Raw genomic sequence first — 17,742 nt, forward strand, 5'->3', positions numbered from 1 at the left:
CTTTTCTGATCAACAAGTCAGCAGTTTACAAGCCATGCACATTTTACAGTGCGTGGGGAGAAAGAAGGGGGGGTGAATGAGGATCCCACTGACACGCCTTCTCCCCCTTTCCTCCCTCCCTGACCCTGGGGGATTTAGCAAGCAGCCCTCCCCTTGACCATCTCCTTGCCCAGTAGCCCAGCAGCTGTTCTCCTCCTCAGCAGATTGGCAGCCAGGCCTGCTGCTGCTCCTGCTGCTCCTGCTGCTGCTGGTTTGGGAGGGTGTCCAGGCTATGATTTTCCAACCACGTTTTTTCTTTACTTCCTTATTAATATTTTTTTTTCATAAATCCTCCCTTTCGTGTTTTAGAGTGATCTGTTCTTTTGTTTTGTTTTTTTGTTGCTCTGCCCGTTCTACATCTGATCAAGGCGTGTGTGCGTGTGTGTTTTCAGTGGAAGGCTGAAGTAATTTCTTCCCCGTATATAATAAACCTGACCTCCATTTCACACCAACTGCTTTGTTTTGGTTGTCAGGACATCTGCCGTGCGCGGATCATTGGGCTCCCTTGACTTTGCAGCAAGTCTCTCTCTCTCTCTCTCTTTCTCTCTAACACACACACACACACACACACACACGTATGCATGGAAGAGTATACGGAGGAGGAAGAGTGGCGGGCGCACGCAAAGACGCACGCCGCCGCGGCGCTCGCAAGGCGTCCCCGATTCGTCAACGTCTGCCTGATTCCGGCTGGCCTCGGCCTGCAGATTGGCGGACGAGGCGGCAGAAGGAGGGCCGACAGAGGAGAGAGTTGCGAGGCAAAACGGCTGGTCACATGAGCAGAGATCTGTTTACAAACCCAGGGCTGAGCAGCGAGAGAGAAAGAAAGAGAGAGAGAGAGAGAGAGAGAGAGGAGCGAGGGGAGGACCGGGGGAGAAAGGCAAACTGCAGGCACCATTATGGAGTGAAAAAGCGAGGAAGAAACGGGGGACGCCTGCCATCACAAAGCCAGCTGGAGGTGTGAGAAGCTGACAAACACACTCCGCCTTTGTCTCTGATTTTTTTTTCTTCTTTTTTTTTTACTCCCTGTCTTCTTAATCGAAGGAGCAGATGGTTAGAGGGAGAGTAGGTCCCCCCCTCCTCCCTGCGCGCACACGCACGTATCTTCTGAGTGGCAACACAAACGCGCAGCAGCAGCGGCTACAGAGGGACTGTTGTTGACTGCATGGAGCTGTCCTCGCTCCGTTTGCCTTTGGAGGGGAGAACATCGCTGGCTTCAACGTTGAGGAGGAATCCCTGCTGCAAGATCAGCGGACTGGAGGAGGAGGAGGGGAGGAGAAGGAGGAGGAGAGCAGAGAGGTGGTGAGACTTGTGAAAATCCCCCCCCTGTTAGGAGAGAAAAAACAGCGCAGATTAATGTTGGATTGTTGCCTTCCTTGGGTTGAGGATCTGTCATTTAAACGCTGGATGTCATTGTAACTGGTTAGAGAGGTGGGGGACGACACCGCAAAGTGACGCAAAGTGAAGTCAAGGAGCCCCCCCCCCCCCTCTCTCTCTCTGTGTTAGAAATGTGAGTATTTCCTGTTTGCCAGCCGCCTGTGTTGTTTATGATTGAGCTGTGGTTTCACATTTGTACAATAATGCGCCTCGACTCGCTCATGAGGCCTCTGATTCTGCTTGTTCTCAGCCATGTTTCTTTGTTTTCTTCTTGTCTCTCTCTCTCTCTCTCCTTTGGTGACATCATTCAGAAGAAGCCCGTGAGGGTCCCCAGACCCAAATCTCCAGACCCGCCTCCATTTAACACAGAGTGGGTTAATCCAGATTTGGGGAATACCGTGCAGCCCAGACTGCTGAGCCAACGACAACAAAAAAGAAGAAGGGGAGAGAAAAAAAAAAGACACACCTCCAGAGGATTTCTGGGATCTGAAAACCTCCCGTGACTTGTTTCTGAAGGAACTCACGCAAAGATCCAGGTCAGGGCAGGTCAATCCTGGAAGAGGGGGGACCTTCACTTAAAAAAAACAAGTGACGGCGTCTGAGCCTCCAGAACCACTGCTTCTGGCGTTTCTCCAGTGTCTTCTCCTGACAGGGCCTGAATTCCCTGCTGCTGCCTTGGGAGTCAAATTTCATGCAACCACTCCAATGGTGTAACGGTAAGTGAGAGGATTTCGCTGCCGACCCCCAAACACATGCAACGACGTGGTGGCAGACTTTAAACCGAGCCGGGGAGAACGACGTCGATCGGGAAGTGGAGGCCGCGGTGGCTCATTTAATACGCGAGCGATGAAACTGAATTCAAGGTTGTGCTTAATCTTGCTTTATATGATGTTGTGTTTCGGGACGGACCAGTTGCCGACGTCGTGGTTTGAAAAAGTAGGTTTCAGAACCAGCTTAGTTTCATAGAGAGGCCAATGAAAGGGTGGGAGTGACCAGAGTGGCACAGAGAGTGGTCCTGTTTTCCCCTTATTGTTGCAGGGAACTGCCGGTCAGCTGGCTGAAAAAAAAAAAGAAAAAAAGAAAAAAAAAAGAAGCAAACACGCTTTTCCCTTGCTTATAAGACAGACAAATTGGACTGTTTGGAAATATTTCCAGTTGCAAGAAAGCCACAAACTGTCAGGTTGTGGGAACCAAAGGAGCGCCGCCTGTTTATAAAAGTAATGTTGTTTTAACACTACATTTGGAAAACTAAAAGCTGCTTGTCTGTCAGGCAGCGGCCCGAAGGCTGGCTACGCGTCTAATTAAGCAGCTAATATCAGCTCGCCGTTGCCAATTACCGGTATGCCAAGGTTTTAAAAAAAAGGGGATGGTTTCACAACTGCTACAAGTCAAGTTTATTTGTGCAGCATATTTCAGCAGAAAGGCGGTTCAAAGTGCTTTACATGCATGAAAACATAGAAACATCATAAACACATCGAAACAGTCACCGGTTGTGAGTACAGTAACAAACATAACATTTTATCAAGACAAAAACATCAACGCACATCAAATATGTCGGACAATGTTCCGGTTATTTTGGGTCAAAAGCAACTCTAAACAGGTGGGTTTTCAATCTTGCTTTAAAACAATTATACCTAATCATTCTGATGATTCTCACCTCTAAAAAGTACCTAAAAATCCGAACACATTTACATTTATTTGGACAATGATTTAAAAAAAAATCATGGTAGTTGAAAAATACATGACAGCATATAGGAATACATTGATTAAGTTGGAGAAAACTGTTGAATCATAAATGGCATTTTTATAAATGGAAAATCTGTTAGCTTTTTTTTTTGTAGGTTTGCCATTTTTTTGGCAAGTTTATAGAATTGAGGCAACCTCTTGAAAAGTTCAGCTATATTCTTACAACAAAGCCAACGTCGCTTAAAAAAAAAAGGCACAAACTGTCACAAGGATCTGCTCTGGGTCATTTAACTGAGATACAGTCGAGGTGAGAAAGTCCCAGATTGATCGGAGTATTTTCTGGCCATTTAAAGCCAAGAATACAGGCGCACTACCCCCCTCCCCCGAATGCTGCTGTGCACTGCCGATCAGCAGGCTGAAAGAAGATGGCTCTGGAAAGACTGACAATTTTGACTGGGAGTATTTTTAGACACAGAAAACACTTAAATGTGTTGCGCTGAAGCTAAAGAAGTGCCATGTGTGATGTCTATATGGTCCATTTTCACACAGCAGTTGATAAGCAGCTCGTGGGACGTCTACATCTTCATTTAGTGGCTTTATTATGTAATAACTGCTTCTGTTGAAGTCTGTGTATCCAAATCAAAAATAACTATGTTAATAATGTTAAAGACATTAAAACACCTATATTCAACCATATCCTATCTTAGCGGCAGCAGGAAAAATTGTTGCTTCTGTGAAAATTGGATCTTTTTTGTTTTACACTGAGTTAATAATGTGAGATGAATTTTTGTTCAAGGTTGTCCGTGTCTAGATGTATTTCAGAATATGCTTTAATCGTCATGTTTGTGCGCACATTGAGTTTGAATCTGGTTCAGACTCGCGCTCGGCGAAGTCTTATTTTATTGCTTTTGTGTACACACATCGCACACATTTGTTCAGAACTGTGTGATGTGTAACACTCCCATAGCTTGTCCCCGCTTAACCCCGCACACTAATAAATCCCCCAACCCATACCCCTCACCCCCCCCCCCCGCCCCCCTGTAGCCTGCAAGCTGGAGCCGTTCTCTCACTGTAAAGTGTGACACATGGTCACTTAGACTGGCAAACAGCATTCTTTGCAGCACATTAATAGGAAATCATATGTTCTGTGGAAGTGGGGCTTCCTCCTCTATGGTTAGACCAAATGGTGCTTTATCCCCCAGAGTCCGTTTGGTTTAACTCCCCCCACCCCCACCCCCCCGGCAACAAATTCTCACCATACGGCCTCCACCGTCCGTCTCCCCCACAGACTCTTGACACACACACACACGCCCGCCCGCCCTCGCACTCCGCCAGTCGCCTCTGAAGACCCTGTAGAGCAGATGGTGTCGTGACAGAAGTGCCGTCCGTCCTCCGTGTTTGTCTCGTTCACAGCCAATTAACGCTCAGACCCGGGAGCGCCTCGGTTGCCACCGCGGTGCCAGGCGCATATCCCCGGACGCACCTGCATATATTACGCTTAAATACGCCGCCCACGGCGTAAGACACTCGTCACATTACGGAGAAGTTTCCCCCCAGCTAGCGCCAAGAGGAATGGGAATCTTTTCCTTGTGGGTTCGGGTGTTTTAGGGAAGGGCTAATTCGCAAATTTATCGCCATCGCAATATCATTTTACGCACTTTGGATAACCAAAGAATCGCTTTGGACTGCAATGGTTATCAGCCGGTTATAAAAGCACCAGAAGTTCTTGCTGTCTGTGCCAGAAACATATTTGGAGATAACTGTTTAATGTAGAAATGTTTGAGGAGGGCATCCAGGTGATCGGGTAAAGATGGAGCAGATGAGCAACTTTCTCCGTCAGCCATGTTGTTGAGATGGAAACGATCAGTATCTGGATGGACAACTCACTGTTTGGATACCGTGTTTGCAATGAATCCAAAGCAGGAAGGGTACCATTTTACAATAAGGCTTCCCTTTATTTAGCTGGCTTGTAAATGGTTTGTAGACATGTTATAATTTCATTTGTAAACACTTTATAAATCATTAATAAGCATTTATTATGCATCAGTAAAGGGCAAGAAAGAGACAAAACTGATCAGTTTCTTGTCCAAAAGTGAGCCAAATCTATATTTCAAATTCTTTGTATTTCATCTAGAGCTTCTATACTAAATATTTCAGTCTAAAGTACAAACTTGTAAACTCAATAATATCAATCTGTACCATGTAATATTCTACTTTATCACTGCATTATACACATCCACAAAAATTAAAGGGGGGCCTTAGTGTAAAGTGTAAACCATGACACAAAGTAGAATATTACATGGTACAGAATTATGTTTACAAATAATTATTGAGCTTACAAGGTTGGACTGAAATATTTAGTTTAGTAACTCTAAATTGAATATATAGAATTAGAAACATTTTAGCCATATATAGACTTGGCTCACTATTTGGCAAGAACAGGTCAGTTGCTCGCCCTTTATTAATGCATAATAAACAGTTATTAATGACTTATAAAGTGTTTACAGATGACTTCATTACATATCTACAAACCTTTTATAAGCCTCTATAAAGGGAGCCTAATTGTAAAGCGGCACAGCAGGAAGACGGAAGAATGTTTTTGTTTCGTATTCGGTAATTTATTGCAAGCTTTATCGTCATCATAACATTCGTCATCATTATTGCATATTGCATGCATTTCTAATGTTGCAGAGCTCTTTTGTGGGTCTCTTGCTATATGAGCAATATCGGTGGCATAGTTTCCCACAAAAACCTAGCTTTTGTTGTTTATATTTCAAGTAATCATTCATGTTAATTGTAGATTGCTCCTGCAAGTAGCGATCTGAAGTGTTATCTACTGTATGGCACATTTATTTCAATGTTTCTGTTAATAATGGGAAGGCAACAGAAATGTTAATAGGGTATATTAAGTATCCAGAAGTTGTTTTTATAGTAAAATAAAAAAGTTCCAGTTAATCATCTAAACAGGACAACCAACAAACAAGTGTTTTGGCATCATAAAGTTCCCTAAGCTTTTAAGTGACACCCGTGTGTATTTATTTGCACGCTCTCCCTGGCAGGATGCCCTTGTGGTTTGAGTTTTCATCGCTCTGAACACTACTGCAGCATGACGTCTGACATCTACCACCTCCCTCTCAACATCTATGTCATCGTGCTGGGCATCGGCCTCTTCGTCTTCATGCTCAGCCTCATCTTCTGTTGCTACCTCTTCAGGTAGGTGGATCATCCAGTAGCTGGGAGAAAAAATGCCGGTGAAAATAATTTCTGCCTTGATCATAAAAAGTCTAACAAATAGGTACATGAATAGAAAAAGACTATTTAAGTAAGTATTTTCAAATGCATATTTATCCTACCCCCTGCTAAATGGCTCTTTAGGAAAATACAAGGGACTATTGCTGTTTTACATCTATAACGTTGTTTTCTAGACTATGTAGATAAGTAGCAGGTCATTTGGGTTTGTTTTATGTGCAAAAAGCTGCTGGCTAGCAAATGAATTCTCACCATCTCTGGAGGTGCATTTGCATCGACTTAGCAAATGGAAACCTTTCACCTCATGCTTTGATGTTCAGGCACATCCTCGCCGCCTCGCTTTTCTCGCTTTCCGCACTCGTCCGCCTGCTGTCAGCCGTCTGTGCAAGCCACTAAATGACACCTGTCTGGCCCCAAAGGGCAGAAAGACAAATCTGATGACGAGAAACATTAGACTGAAAAAAGGATGCAAGAACATTACTTTTTTTTATGAATCGCAGCAGAAATACTAGTTCTGTTTCCATGTTTATTACCTTAAATGGGCAAAGGTATGTCGGTATTGTTCATACTGCACCCTGAATACTTGTTTACACCCCTGGTACAGCAGAGGAATAAAAAAAAAAACATTAAAGGTGCTAGCTACAAGTTTACATCTTTTTGGCCTTTAGGTGGTGCACTCGTGCTCGACGGCTCTCATTCCAACCTTCAGTTGTACTGTTTGCCAGCCGGTTGCCAGGTCCTTTGGTTAGCATCAGCAGAGATTTACTCTCCTGTCCAGGAGGAAAGCGACAACCTCCGCGTGGCTTCTAAGCCCCTTTGCTTCCCTAAGCCAGCGCTCATAAGCTTGATCGATGTTCACCCCTCGTTTTGCTTCTGTTTTGGTCCGCTTAAATCTGAGAAATGCAACACAGAGTAGAAGCCGTTTCTGAGCGCTATCACAGAGCTACTACGATCTGGCAACGCCTGAGCTCCGTTTTATGTGACTTCAACCTACTATTCCTATTGGTGCAGAATCCTTTCGCATCAACGTTGCCGTCGTAATCAGAAGTATATATTTATATGTTTTGGACCCGTCGAAAATTTATAAAACAATGATTTATATACTATATTTTTATTTTTAAGTAAAATTACTATTTATATGCTGCACCACTCCAGACGTTCTATGGATGTATTATTTTTGAAGACTAGTCGTTTTGATGAAAAAGTTGTAGCTATGACTGTTAAATTCTAAATGATTTAATTTTAATCACACATGCAGGAACATTCATGTTTAATAATCACCTGTTGCGACATTTACTGGCACCCAAACATTCCAGTTTAATAAATCTAGTTAACTATGTTAAGCCATATTTTACCTTTCTGGTAAATCCTAACATCTCCGGACCTTAAATTGTGTTTTTCCCAATTTTTGTGTTTTGACACAACTAAGTCATTTAAAAATGGGAAATAACTGGAAATGAACATAAAGTGGACAATTTCCCTTCACCTGGACCTTTTACCTACAGATGAGACTCAGGTTGAGCCTTTCGAGAATTAACAATTTGTATGCGTGATCAGAGACATAACAGAGCAATGAAAAATGTCCATTTGTTTTCCTTAATGAAGAATTTTTATCCCTCCACACTGAATGCATTTCTTCAAACTGAATTTTTAAAATGGTATTTCATTGTAACTTTTATTTTCAAGGCTTCTTACACATCTTTACCAGATGTGCCATCAATTGTTGCAGTTTATTTTAGTTTCAGAGGACAAAGGGTGGTCGGAAGTGGTCATTTTGATTTTATCGACTGCTTTTCTTTACTGCTGCTTTATTTAAGCCTTGAAGTCAGCAGGTGGTGGTTATTATTTTTGGCTGTTTTGAAGCAAGAGGATAATACTTGAAATCTCTCCTGGTGAAAAACATGGCTGAGGCGTAGTTTATATTTGCTAGAATAGTTGCCTAAGAAGTCCACAAGCATGCTGGTGGGAAGGGGCTTGAATAATATGTACACTAAGTAATCTATAGAGAAAGAGCTTTATTTTCTTTTAAGAGACACTTACAAATTGTGGAAATTTCCTAAAACCGGGTAGGGGGGTTTGAAACAACCACCTTGTGGCCATCATCTCAATGCTACTTATAAACACTTACAGCTTAACTTAATATGTATTTTGCCTTAATTTTTTTGACTGTCAAAAATGTAGTACATAGGACATCCTAATATAAACATGTTTTATTCTAAATAAATCTCAGTGGAAAAGACATTTGGATGTGACCAATTTCTCTGTGAAAGGCACCATACCCAACCTTAATGGTGCTCTAGATAAAAGTAGGAAAAGCAGTAGGGAGATTTCAGTGTTTGTGCACAATGACCAGGTTAAAGGCCATTAACAAAGTATTTTAACAGGATAGCAGCATGTTCACAGGTTGACGGGCACAATGACTGTTGACTCCTCGAATGAGACACAAAACAGCCAGATAGTCAGATTTTTACTGCTGCTTTTGCTACATTTTAAGTGCACTGCAGTCATATTAGTTTTAGAGATTAGGAGTGATAAGAAATGTTCAGCCCTCTGTGGAAGACTTTTAAAAAAAAGCTCCAATATCAGGCTACTGGTGGTAGTTGTGTGTGTGTGTGTGTATATATATATATATATATATATATATATATATATATATATATATATATATATATATATATATATATATATATATATATATATATATATATATATATATATATCAGGATAGGTTCTAAAAGCACAAGTCATATTTTTTTGGATCTGTTTTTTATTGTTTTCTGGTTAAAAATTAGGTCTTTTATTGTTTTATATGCATACATTTCCACATCATTTGAAACATCCCACAGCAGAAAGTCTATCCTGGCTCTTTTTAGAAAAGTTGTAGGATTTTAGGACAGCAACAAAATGATGGTTCTTTAAAATTACAGCAAATTTCTTATATTAGATGTTTGTAAAAAAAAAAAAAAAAGAAATAGATACATTGTCATTTTTTAAATGGTAAAGGAACACCAGTGGCTCTAAAAAGAGTTTTATTTAGCTGGACTTGGAGGAAAACTGTCTCTCTGGATAGCAGAGCTTACAGACCCCTGGTATAGACCCTCCACTGACGGCTTGGGATGTCCACCCTGTCACCTTCATACCGGAGGGACAACATGGGAGGAGAAAGCTGTACATGCATCAGTCGGTGCTCTGCCTGACCGGGTGACACCCAACACCACCCCTCCTTACATCTTTAATCAACACATCACGGCCGCTCGCTTCTGTTCTCAACTTTTACTGAAGAGCTTCTCAACCTACCCATGCATTGAGAATTAGGCGTGTGATTTTAAATCCGTTCGACTAAGAAGGACCAACCCTTCCGTGTAAACCTGTCCTGTTCAGAACCTGTTTCTCCCTTGACGCGGTCGTCGCTACGCAGACTGCAGTGTCCTTATCCTCTCTGTGTCTCCCTCAGGTTAAAACAGCAAGGAACGAGGGAGCAGTTCAGCTACAACGAGGTACGACGCAACGATATCTGTCACTGTGGGGGGGGGGGGATGTTATAAATACAGGGAGGCCCACAGTACCGCACACAGGGATACTTTACACCACTCTATATAGATGACCTTGACTCCACCTGTGTACCGGCATCTACTGTTTTTTTTTTTTATGTGTTGCACATCGAACAGGTAAAAGTAAGCGAGGAAAATGATCTTACAACTGCATGAGGAGAATAAAATGCAAGAATGAGACGGGCTGTAATGAAAACATCCATCATTTGATCCCCTGCTCTCGTTTGTCTTCACTGCAGGTGGTGCTGAAGGGAGCGAGCAAGAAGCTGAGCCTCCTTGGAGTGAGTCCCCTTTTCTCTAAAGGCTTTGTTTTTTTTTTGTTTTTTTTTACAATGGCATTTTATTTTAGCCTAACCTATATCCGCAAGAGCTCAGATGATCCGTTATGAGCTGGGAGGGTTTGTTTATTCGGTTAACTCTGTCAGCTTTTCCCTTCAGACATCATTAGTAGGCCGTACGACATTAATTAGGGTGGGGATGACTTTAAATGAGGGTCATGTGAGCGGCCCTGCAGAATGTGTGACTCTCAGAATGACAGGAGTGCATTGCATTGTTCCCCAATGTCTAAATAAGCAGTCATATTCAATAAATTGGGATTTCAATGAAAAGTTTGTTTATTCCAGTAATAAAATGAGTGATCTTTTACTCAGATCACTAAGTAAAACAGATAAAGATAAATTACACACAGACGGGTGTTTTCAAGCCTTTTATTTCGGTTAAACATGATGATTTTCAGCTTACGGCTCATGAAAACAAGACAAGATTAGAATATTACGTTAGACCAATAAGAAAAAAAAAATACAGATATGTTGGTTTTATGAAAAGTAGGTTTTATATTCAGCTGGGAAATTAATTACCTACATAATTTAGATTAGTTAAATGCCAGAATTCTAAACAATATATTTTTTACTCACTTTAAATTGAAACCTAAGCACACAAGAGGGTTGGGGTACAATTTTCTAAATGCTTGAAGTTGATCTGCAGAGGTTTGCAAACACAAACCCTACGGGAGTGTCCTGTCATCATTCTGGTCGGGAAGGCGACGGGTTCTGTGACCCAGAGCTGAACACACTTTGAAAGAGGAGCGTGTCAGGAGGAATGGACCAAAATTCCTGCAAACTACTGTTTGCCTAAAACATTTGACCTGGGGTCACACAGCTAAAGGGAACTGCTTCCTTCACAATTTCTGAAACCTGTCATTATTTTCACATTTAGCAGGTGGTTTTAGCGACAGTAACGGGCCTAGACAGGAAAGCTTTTAGAAGAAAATTGGTTATGCTGTTTATTTAATTCTGTGTATAACAGCATATCGTATTTGCAGTACTGTGCGTGTGTGTATATGTATCAACATAACGTCCATTTTTTAATAGATTTACGGAAACTTTCTTTGTCAAAATGGCCCTGTTGCTTGGAAACAAAGCAAAAGCACAATTTTGCATTACGGGCATTGGAGATTAATTAAATGACTGTCAAAATGAGATGCCAAATGGCAGCGCTGGGTGGAAAGAGCCAAACCGGCTGTTCAAGAACAACCAGAGCTGAAGTCCAAAAAAGAACATGTTGCTGCAGCTGTGTTTTTGTTCTTCCTTCTCTTTTCTGCAACTGCAAACTAAACTGTATCACAAAAGACACAAAGTGGTATTAAAAGAAATCACTGCACCTATTATGCAGAATGCCACATTAGAAGAAGGGTCCTCCCGTATTAGACGTGTTCTCCACTTGAACGGTAAAGCGGTAACAGGTGTATGATACCTTTTTTAGTCGATGAATCTCATGAAGGGTGGGTAATTGTATAAAAGATGAGAGCAAATATTTCTAAATTTCCACAAAATTTGAAATATACCAAACTACAGTTCAAGAACATGAACGAGTGCATGATTATGACTTTAGCTTGTGCATGCTAAATGCTTTTCCCAAAGGAAGCTGAGTGGTTAGCTGTGGTTTGGGAGCTGGCTCAGATCTCAGGTTTTTTTATCCAGCTAGCTCAGCCCTGCCGCACACGTCCCTCTCTGTCATCCTCACTCCTTCCTGTTCATCTTTTCTCCACACTTATCTTCCTCGCCCCTCTTTACAAACCCCCTTTTAAGACCACTTGTCTTTCTTATCCAGTTTCATGTCCTATTTTCATCCCACTAATGCTCCTCAGCACTCCTGACCATCACTACTCCACTCATCCCTCTTTACATTTGACTCCCGTTTATCCTTTCATTGGTATTTATTACTGCTTTGCACCCACTCATCCTTGGCTATGACTTATTTGATTCCTACTCGCCCTTCTCAACACGTTCTGATTTTGTTCCTCTTTGTGACATGATCCAGTCCTATTTGGTGATCCATTTCCGTCACACTAATCCCCTTTAACGCATCTGATCATTCCTCTTGACAATGTTCTGATCACTTCACATTTTATCCACACGTAGATCTGTAGGGCTGCTTTTCAACAAGTCATTCTTCATCAGGCCCTATAATTAGCCCACTCCTCCTCGTCATTCTTCTTCAAAACCTTCTTTACACACTCGTCCTCCCCATTCCTCTTTACAATGATTTTTCTTTTTACCAATCCTGACTAATACCCTTTTTATCCCAATTATTCTTCAGGATGTCTTCATATGACCAAATCTTGACCTATCCATCCTCCTGTTTCCTGATTGCCAAGCGTATTTAACAATCATTCTCTACATTCTTCTTAACAGCTCCATATTAATCCCTCTCATCATATTTTTAATCCATCTTCAACGCTCATTAAGACGTTTTCAACACATCCATCCTCCCCATACTTGATTACCTCGTCTTCATCCCACTCATCCTCCTTATTCCTACTCAACTCTCAGTCTCTACATTCGTAAATATTTTCCCATTTTCATGCCACTCATTCTTGACCCCCCGCCCTCCTTAATAACCCCACTCAACAAATTCTTAATTATTTGTTATAAAACCCATTATCATGTCGTTCCTCCCTCTTATCCTCTTCAGTCCTCTAGGCAATAGACAGAGAAGGGCAAAAAAATAATTAAAAAAAACATCGGCTTCGTTGCCCTGTAGAATATGTCATATTAAGAAGCCCTTAAAAATGACATAAATCACATTCCGATCGATTGGTTTTGAGCGCAATAGTATTTTCGCAACACTATTGGTGAACGTTAAGGCAAAAATGCACCATGTCTGCAAATCAAAATAAGACCAAACAAACACCCAAATATGCAACATAGTGCGTTGAAAGTGCATTTCCACCTAGACGGCACTTCCACTCGAGCCCAAGCTCAAGTGAGCAAAGTGCATTTATGAAGCGCCTTTCACATACAAAGCCATCACAATCGCTGTACAGAAAGCCAATAACACAATTGAAATAAAATGATAAAAATAAGATAAAATCCCACATCTTCAACTAAACATAGCTGCAGAGCTAGACCGTTCCACAGCCTTGGTGCCGCGCACTGGAAGGCTCGGTCCCCCTTTGTTTTTAATCTGGTACGTGGAACAACCAACAGAAGCTGAGCTTCCAAACGAAGGGAAGTAGTATAGGTTGTAAAAAAGATTACATAAGTAATCTGGGACCTGGTTATTTAGTGTTCCATGACAATTTTAAAGTGGATCCTGAACCCTATTTGTAGCCAGTGTAGAGAGTATAAAATGGGGGGGATGTGATTTAGCTTTCTGGAACGAGTCATTTTGTGTGGTTTGGAGGCGTCAGAATGAAGATTTATCCAACGCAGTAAATTGAGCATTACAATAACCTAAGCACAGTGACACAAATGCATAAATAAATTTTTCCAATCCAGCTGTGGAGACCACATGTTACAGTTTAAGCAAAGTTCTTTAAATGAAAGAAACAGCAGCGAGACAGAGATTTCACCTGTGAATCAAGGCCCTTGAAGAACTGAAAATTACGCCAAGATTTCGGATGCTGGACTTCGGAGTTGGCCAGATTTGCTGGAAAGCCAATTACTGGTCCATCCACACCTTCTTCCGCTCTCTTTAAACTTTGATTAGTGGAGTAAACTGTCATCTTTCTGGCACGGGTACTTGCCTGGAAATGCACCATACGACACATTAAGCTACATAAAAAAAAAAAAAAAAATGTTCCCTATGGCACGTTGAGGAACATCTTCTCCTTCCTTTTATCTTGAACTAACCCTCTCTGTTTCTGTTCATTGCAGCAAACCTGCGCGGTGTGTCTGGAGGAATTCAGGACCCGCGATGAACTCGGAGTGTGTCCCTGCTCACACGCATTTCACAAGAAGTAAGTGTTGATAAACTCCGAAGGTCCTGCGAGGACGGTTCCTAGGCAGAAACAGCCTGAGTGATGCTGTACGTCATATCTGTCGCCGTCCTCATACCCGCACGCTCAGAGAAATTCGGCTCGGTTCAGCTCAGAAACTGAAAGGTCTCCGCCTGTGGTTTGGCAAACAGGACATGGCAGATTCTCATTTTCAATTTACCAGACTTCATCACGGGACGGCTACGTGGTTACAATAATAGTGTTTATATGATAAAGGTAAAATCATATGCGATGTCTAGTTGTTTCTTTGCGTTCTGCAGAACAGGATATCAGCGTTTACTCTGTCAAACCTGCCCAAACTGGACTAAAATATCTTCCTAGGTGTAAATGTAATAAAAAATGATGCCACAAATTTCTTTTACAGTGCATTCCTGCTGAAACTTCAGTGCATTCTGCTTAAAGCCTTGTTTGTTTTTTTTTTTTTTTTGGGGTAAAATGATCCAGGATAGATGCTCATTCCTCAAATCAAACAGTGAGGCTACATTTTATATCTCGTTGTCCTCTTTCTGTAAACACTCGATCTCAAAACGAGAGAAGGCGCAGACTTCTGTAGAAAATGCTGCCACCGTACCAAGAGGCAGTCAAACCCGACGAGCGTCTTTCGCAGTGCAGTTGTAAATGTGGACAAATTATTGAGAATAAAAGGGATGATTTAAAGTCCTGTTGCAGCTTCACGCAGGGTTTAAACTTTAAACTTTTCCAGAGGCTTTCGATCCATCTTTGATGCACCAGGGTCATCTCTTAGCGGGGAATCTGAGACCAGACATTCACATAAAGGAACGGCATATCTCCTCATAAAGTTACATGACCAGACTTTAAAAGGCTGAAATTAGAAATCTTTCAGTCAGATGCTTTGATGTCTTCAAACAAAGTCATATGATTTTTATTTTTTTTATTCAAACCTTATTCAATTTTGCTGTTTGACCAACCTACCTTTTGAAGGCAAAAAACAAGAACCATGATTAGATTTGCCTTGGCATTTGTTGTAGCGGACACGAGGCAACGATGCAAAAGTGTTAAATAAAAGAAAAATCTTAACAGTATGGATAGAGGGGATTGTCGGCGTAAGGACTGTTTTTTTTTAAGCGTATCCTAAGCATAGCATGGTGAAAATATATAATTACAACAAACAAGGTGTCAGTAGAGGAGTTGTTGTAGCTTACAGAGTGAAAAACACATTTAGCTTTATAGAAAACGTTTCCATGCTCCTAAAAGCTGCCACGTGTATTTTACTGTGAAAAGCCTACTTGCTTTTGATGAAGCATTTGAGCCGTTTATTTATTTTCATTTTGAAATGATTATCTAACAATCGATATGTGGCCAAAAAAAATTGGACTGGGTGTACAGGTTATAAAATTTTGTATTTTCTCTAATCCACACAGGGTCAGAATTAAACATATAGTCTTAAATATAGAATATACCCCAACTAATAATTAGATAAATAGTGTGCAAACACTTTTTTGAAGCAATCAGGAGACTTCTGGTATGATTGCGGCTGGATATTTGGCCATTCTTCTAATCAGAAGTGGCAGCATTCATTTAAACTGGTTGGTCTCCCTCCACTGACCTAGTTTATTAGCTTAGACCATCCGTCTTATAATTTTCAGTAAGACTGAACTCTGGATCACCCTCGAAGCTAAGAGTTAGTCTGCTTTACCCATTCCAAAACCACTTTGGATGTGTGTTTGGGATCATTGTCCAACCATCTGATCTGAACTGTCATCCTCTGGTCAATGAAAAGTAGTCAGAACGTTGAGGAACCACCAACACACCCCAGAAGGTAAATCAATAAAAGCACCAAAGTTAAAAGACAATTGTGCCCATGAGAACTGTACAGGATTTCTAAGCATTCTTGAAAATCGTATTATTCGTTTGAATCATTTTCCAAATCTGAATAACTATGGAAAAACAACAAAAAAGCATTTCTACTTATTTTATTATTTAAAAGATAAAAATATAAATGTAATCAACAAAATAGCTTTGACAAATTGATAATGCTGACCTTCATATTTGGTCTGCCACACATTAAAATGTGAGCTTTTGTCCAACTTCATGACAATTTTGGTTTCTAAATTACTAATAAATATAATTTTAAAAAAGGCGCTTTTAAAAAGAGCTGTGTTGGGTTTTTTTTTAGCCTTTAAATCATTTTACCTACAAGTTTAAAACTGGACCTACGATTCCTTAACTGGGTTCAGTATAGGGGACTAAAAAAAAAAACAAAAAAAAAAAAACTCTTTTTTGGCATTTTATGAAATGATGGCATTTCTGATACAAACTGATCTGTATTTGAGCCCTGTCAAGATTTTCTGTAGGTTTTTACTAATCTGTCTGTATAGTTGCCAAAAATAGAGTACATCAGCCCTTTAACGCACTGCAGATTGAAAAAGCAGTCATTTCATGATTTGGGGTAAAAATTAAAAAAAAATTATAAAACCCAACTAGTTGAATATTTGGTTCCCACATATCCAAAAAAAAACAAAAAACGGGGAATTTATTTTTGGAGTCTGGAAAAGCATGAAATCTTTTACAAAAAAAAAAAACCTTAATGTATGAAAACTTCTGTACAAAAATATCTTCCCACTTACATTCCAGCGCAAATATTTGCATGATCTATATTTTAATTCAAAGTATTTTCTCCACGAGGTAAAAAACAAAAACCCAAACGCTGCCCCTGTGTTTCATCCTCCCAGGTGCCTTCTCAAGTGGCTGGAGATCCGCAGCGTGTGCCCCATGTGCAACAAACCCATCCTGCGGCTCCGCTCCGACGACCCGCAGGGCGCCGAGGGTCCCATGGATCCAGAGGAGGTGTGAATTCATTGGAGGGGGAAGAGAAAGATCCGCTCCCCCTTTCAGAAAACACCCGCATTAAATACACTAAAGATGACGACCATCTCAGAAGGTAATAAGTGGTAACGACCCTGAGCCGGCGCTCTGCTGGCGAGTTTCGAGCCGTACGCCTCGGCTGGGATTCAAGACATCGACAGCGTGTTTGGTCCGACCGGTCAGAGAGGGACCTGGATGAGTAGGATTATTTCCATTAAAAATAAGTTCCTAGTTCTGCTTCCATGTTGCACTGTAAAAAAAAAAAAAAAAAAGAAATAGAGAAAAAAAAAAATGGCAGGATAAAAAGGAGTGGCTTTAGAGAGCTGGATTATCAGAACGAGTAGAGCAGCACTGCCAGGGACAAACATCACCAGAGGCATGGAGCGGGGACATCCCAGGATCAGTCCGGATACCTCTATTTTCTCAGGGGTGTTTGTTACCAACACAGCCAGCACAACCCCATTTCAGTAACCACAGGATCCCAGTGCCACATATGCATCTTTGAGTACTGCCAGAGTAGGTGAAACGCCACAGCAGCCAGAGTTCGCCACAGTTACCTGGCTGAACCAGAGACCAGCTGGAATAAAACCCAGATTTCAGTAGGAACCAATTGTCCCCCCCTCCCCCCTTTAAACAGAGACTCTTAGAAAACTAGTCTTGCCTGTATGTATTGTGTGTAAAGGTACCCCTGTATGATGTTATTTTGTATTTTAAATAAAGTGTCATGTAATGTAACAG

At 41.2% G+C, this 17,742-nt stretch overlaps 1 protein-coding gene across 1 annotated transcript; it reads left to right on the forward strand.

Annotated features, from left to right (window-relative positions):
* Positions 1 to 713: 713 nt before the first annotated feature.
* Positions 714 to 17,739, forward strand: zgc:175214 (RING-H2_RNF24_like domain-containing protein). The gene is made up of 7 exons (XM_021310794.2): positions 714 to 1,546; positions 1,725 to 2,129; positions 6,159 to 6,312; positions 9,803 to 9,845; positions 10,139 to 10,180; positions 14,057 to 14,139; positions 16,872 to 17,739. Exons 2-7 carry the CDS (start codon positions 2,105 to 2,107, stop codon positions 16,990 to 16,992), a joined length of 468 nt encoding a protein of 155 aa, XP_021166469.1. The 5' UTR covers positions 714 to 1,546; positions 1,725 to 2,104; the 3' UTR covers positions 16,993 to 17,739.
* The last annotated feature ends 3 nt before the right edge of the window (positions 17,740 to 17,742 follow it).

The sequence above is a fragment of the Fundulus heteroclitus genome, chromosome 5, assembly GCF_011125445.2.
Source record: "Fundulus heteroclitus isolate FHET01 chromosome 5, MU-UCD_Fhet_4.1, whole genome shotgun sequence".
In the NCBI taxonomy this organism is placed as follows: Eukaryota; Metazoa; Chordata; class Actinopteri; order Cyprinodontiformes; family Fundulidae; genus Fundulus; species Fundulus heteroclitus.